At 46.2% G+C, this 2,656-nt stretch overlaps 1 protein-coding gene across 1 annotated transcript; it reads right to left on the bottom strand.

Annotated features, from left to right (window-relative positions):
- Positions 1 to 208: 208 nt before the first annotated feature.
- Positions 209 to 1,368, bottom strand: LOC309819182 (annexin A2-like). Its single transcript, XM_082649335.1, is given in 2 exon segments — positions 209 to 1,072; positions 1,076 to 1,368. Coding segments are annotated over 2 exon segments (1,017 nt in total). The 5' UTR covers positions 1,328 to 1,368; the 3' UTR covers positions 209 to 307.
- Positions 1,369 to 2,656: the final 1,288 nt, after the last annotated feature.

Raw genomic sequence — 2,656 nt, forward strand, 5'->3', positions numbered from 1 at the left:
CCTAAAGTAAAAATTCAGTTTATTCATCTGTTTACGACACAGTACTCAGAAGGCAAAGTGTTTCACATCATAGATTTCACTTCCAACTCCTTGGAATGTTCATTTCTTTGACTATAAAGAGAGACTAGATCGGAAAGCCAGGTAATGCTTAGGCAACTAAACTAAGGATGGAGCGGGTGGGGTGGGCATGCTAACGTCATCCTCCCAGGGATGGGCACAAGGGGACTGTTAGCCACAAGCTGATTGTGTAGAACTGTTAGCTGGGAGCGCGGAGCAGCCATCCTGGACCCTTGGGCCATCGCGGGCTTCAGTCATCCCTACCACACAGGTACAGCAGCGCTTTCTGGTAGTCGCCTTTGGTGTCTTGCTGAATGTAATAGTACAGGGACTTGTCATACTTTTTCTTGAATTCAGATCTAATTTTCAACATGTCCACTTCACTGTGGGAGATCATGATTCTAATCAGGACCTTATCGTGAGTGCCCTTGCCCTTCATGGAGTTGTACAGTCTGTCAGCAAAATACAGGGGCTTGGTCTGAATGCACTGGACTCGGTTCAGGAAGGCATTTTCCGGGTCTCCTCTGACCTCCTTCTTCATGCTCTCCAGCATGTCATAAGGGCTGTAGCTCTTGTACCTTTCAAACACTTTCTGGAGGTGGCACACGCTCCACTCGGTCATGACGCTGACCCACTTGGGAACATTAGTTCCTCTCCTCTTCATGCCAGCATCAGAGAGATCCCAGGCATCTTGGTCAATCAGTTCATAATCAATGACACAGCCATCCTCTGCCCTTTGACCCTTCGCGAGGGCAATCATCAGCTTGCGGAAGTCACCAGATGTGTTGGAAATGGTATCCTTCTCCAGATCGGTCTTGTACGTTTCCTTGTAGACTCTGTTGATTTCCTGTAGCTCCTGGTTGGTCCTTGAGCAGATGATCTCAATGAGGGAGTCCTCATCGGTCCCCAACCCCTTCATGGAGGCTTTCAGATCGGAAGCGTCATACTGAGCAGGTGTTTTCAATAGGCCCAAAATCACTGTCTCCAGGTGGCTGGACGAGGCTGCCTTCAGTACTTATGCAAGTTCCTTTTTGGTCCTTCTCTGGTAGGCGAAGGCAATATTCTGTCTCTGTTCATTGCTGCGGTTGGTCAAAGTGTTAACGATGGTGACCTCATCCACACTTTTAGTCTTGATGGCCGTTTCAATGTTCAGAGCGTCCCGCTCAGCATCAAAGTTGGTGTACGCTTTGACTGACCCATATGCACTTGGAGGTGTGGAGTGATCACCCTCCAAGCTGAGCTTGCAGAGAATTTCATGAACGGTAGACATTTTGAGAGAAGCTGGGCCGGGTGCAGTGCACTGCGAGTGTCTCCAGATGCAGAACCTATTATCTTTATTGACCGGGATGCAGTAGGAAGTATTTTCTGGTACAGTGGTTCTCAAACTTTAGCGTGCGTCGGAATCACCTGGGAAGCTTGAGAGAGAATAACCTACGCTGCTCTTCCCTGCCAACAGATCTTAGGCATGGCCCACCGAGTGCTCCAAAACCAACTCTCTAACTTTGAATACTTCAGAAAGGGGATCAGAGTGTCTGTCACCGATGCCCCTTGGGCTTCTTACAAAGTCTGGCCCGCTATCTCTCCTCCCTTCTGCACCAAGGACGGGGTGACCTTGCTAAGTTCTGTTGTACTCCCTTCTCCAAGAAAAGGAGTGCCCTGTGGCCCTAATACAATAATTAAGAGGGACCACAGAACTCAGAAGCCTTCAGCCTAACTACACAGAGAAGCAGCTGGTTGACACATGCCTCCCCCCCAGCCTCACTTCATAACAGTCAGCCCATCAAATGGGGAAATGTTGGGTTTCACCCTGATGGTAGAATGGGGGCTCTGGCTTCCTATGAATATATACTAAGGAAAGAATGACCCCAGAGGGCTAAGAGATGGGATGACACCCAGCAGGCTGAAATTTGCGCTACATAAGCAGTGCTTCAATGACCATTTTTATGCACATGATTTTTTCCTTCTCTTAGATTACCAAATACAGCTCTAAGATTATTTGAAAGAAGAGCTTCGTGTTGAGCTCATAGCTGTGAAACAGGGAACTCCTTGATACAACGTACATTTATGAGCAGCTACTGTTTAATGGGGGGTTTGGACACAAAGATGAGTCAAGCACAGTCCTGCTCTTAAGAAGCTCACTTCCATGGGTCAAAATCAAAGTTCCAACCACTGTTCCACAATTTGCCAGCCTCAATGTTAAATTTCATGAGGTTGATAGTGGTACTGTGGTTATGTAAGAAAATATCTCTGGGCACAAAGTGAGAGAGTAGCATTGACCTACATACACTACCAAACGTCAAACAGATAGCTAGTGGGAAGCAGCTGCACAGCACAGGGAGATCAACTCGGTGCTTTGTGTCCACCTAGAGGGGTGGGATAGGGAGGCTGGGAGGGAGACGCAAGAGGGAGGATATATGGGGATATATGTATACATATAGCTGATTCACTATGTTATACAGTAGAAACTAACACAATATTGTAAAGCAATTATACTCCAATAAAGATGTTAAAAATAAATAAATAATAAACAGATAAATAAATAAAATAAACATTAAAAAAAAAGAAAATATCCTTGTGCTAAGAATACACTCGGAAGTAT

Source organism: Grampus griseus, assembly GCF_964374135.1.
Source record: "Grampus griseus genome assembly, chromosome: 2".
Taxonomy (NCBI): domain Eukaryota; kingdom Metazoa; phylum Chordata; class Mammalia; order Artiodactyla; family Delphinidae; genus Grampus; species Grampus griseus.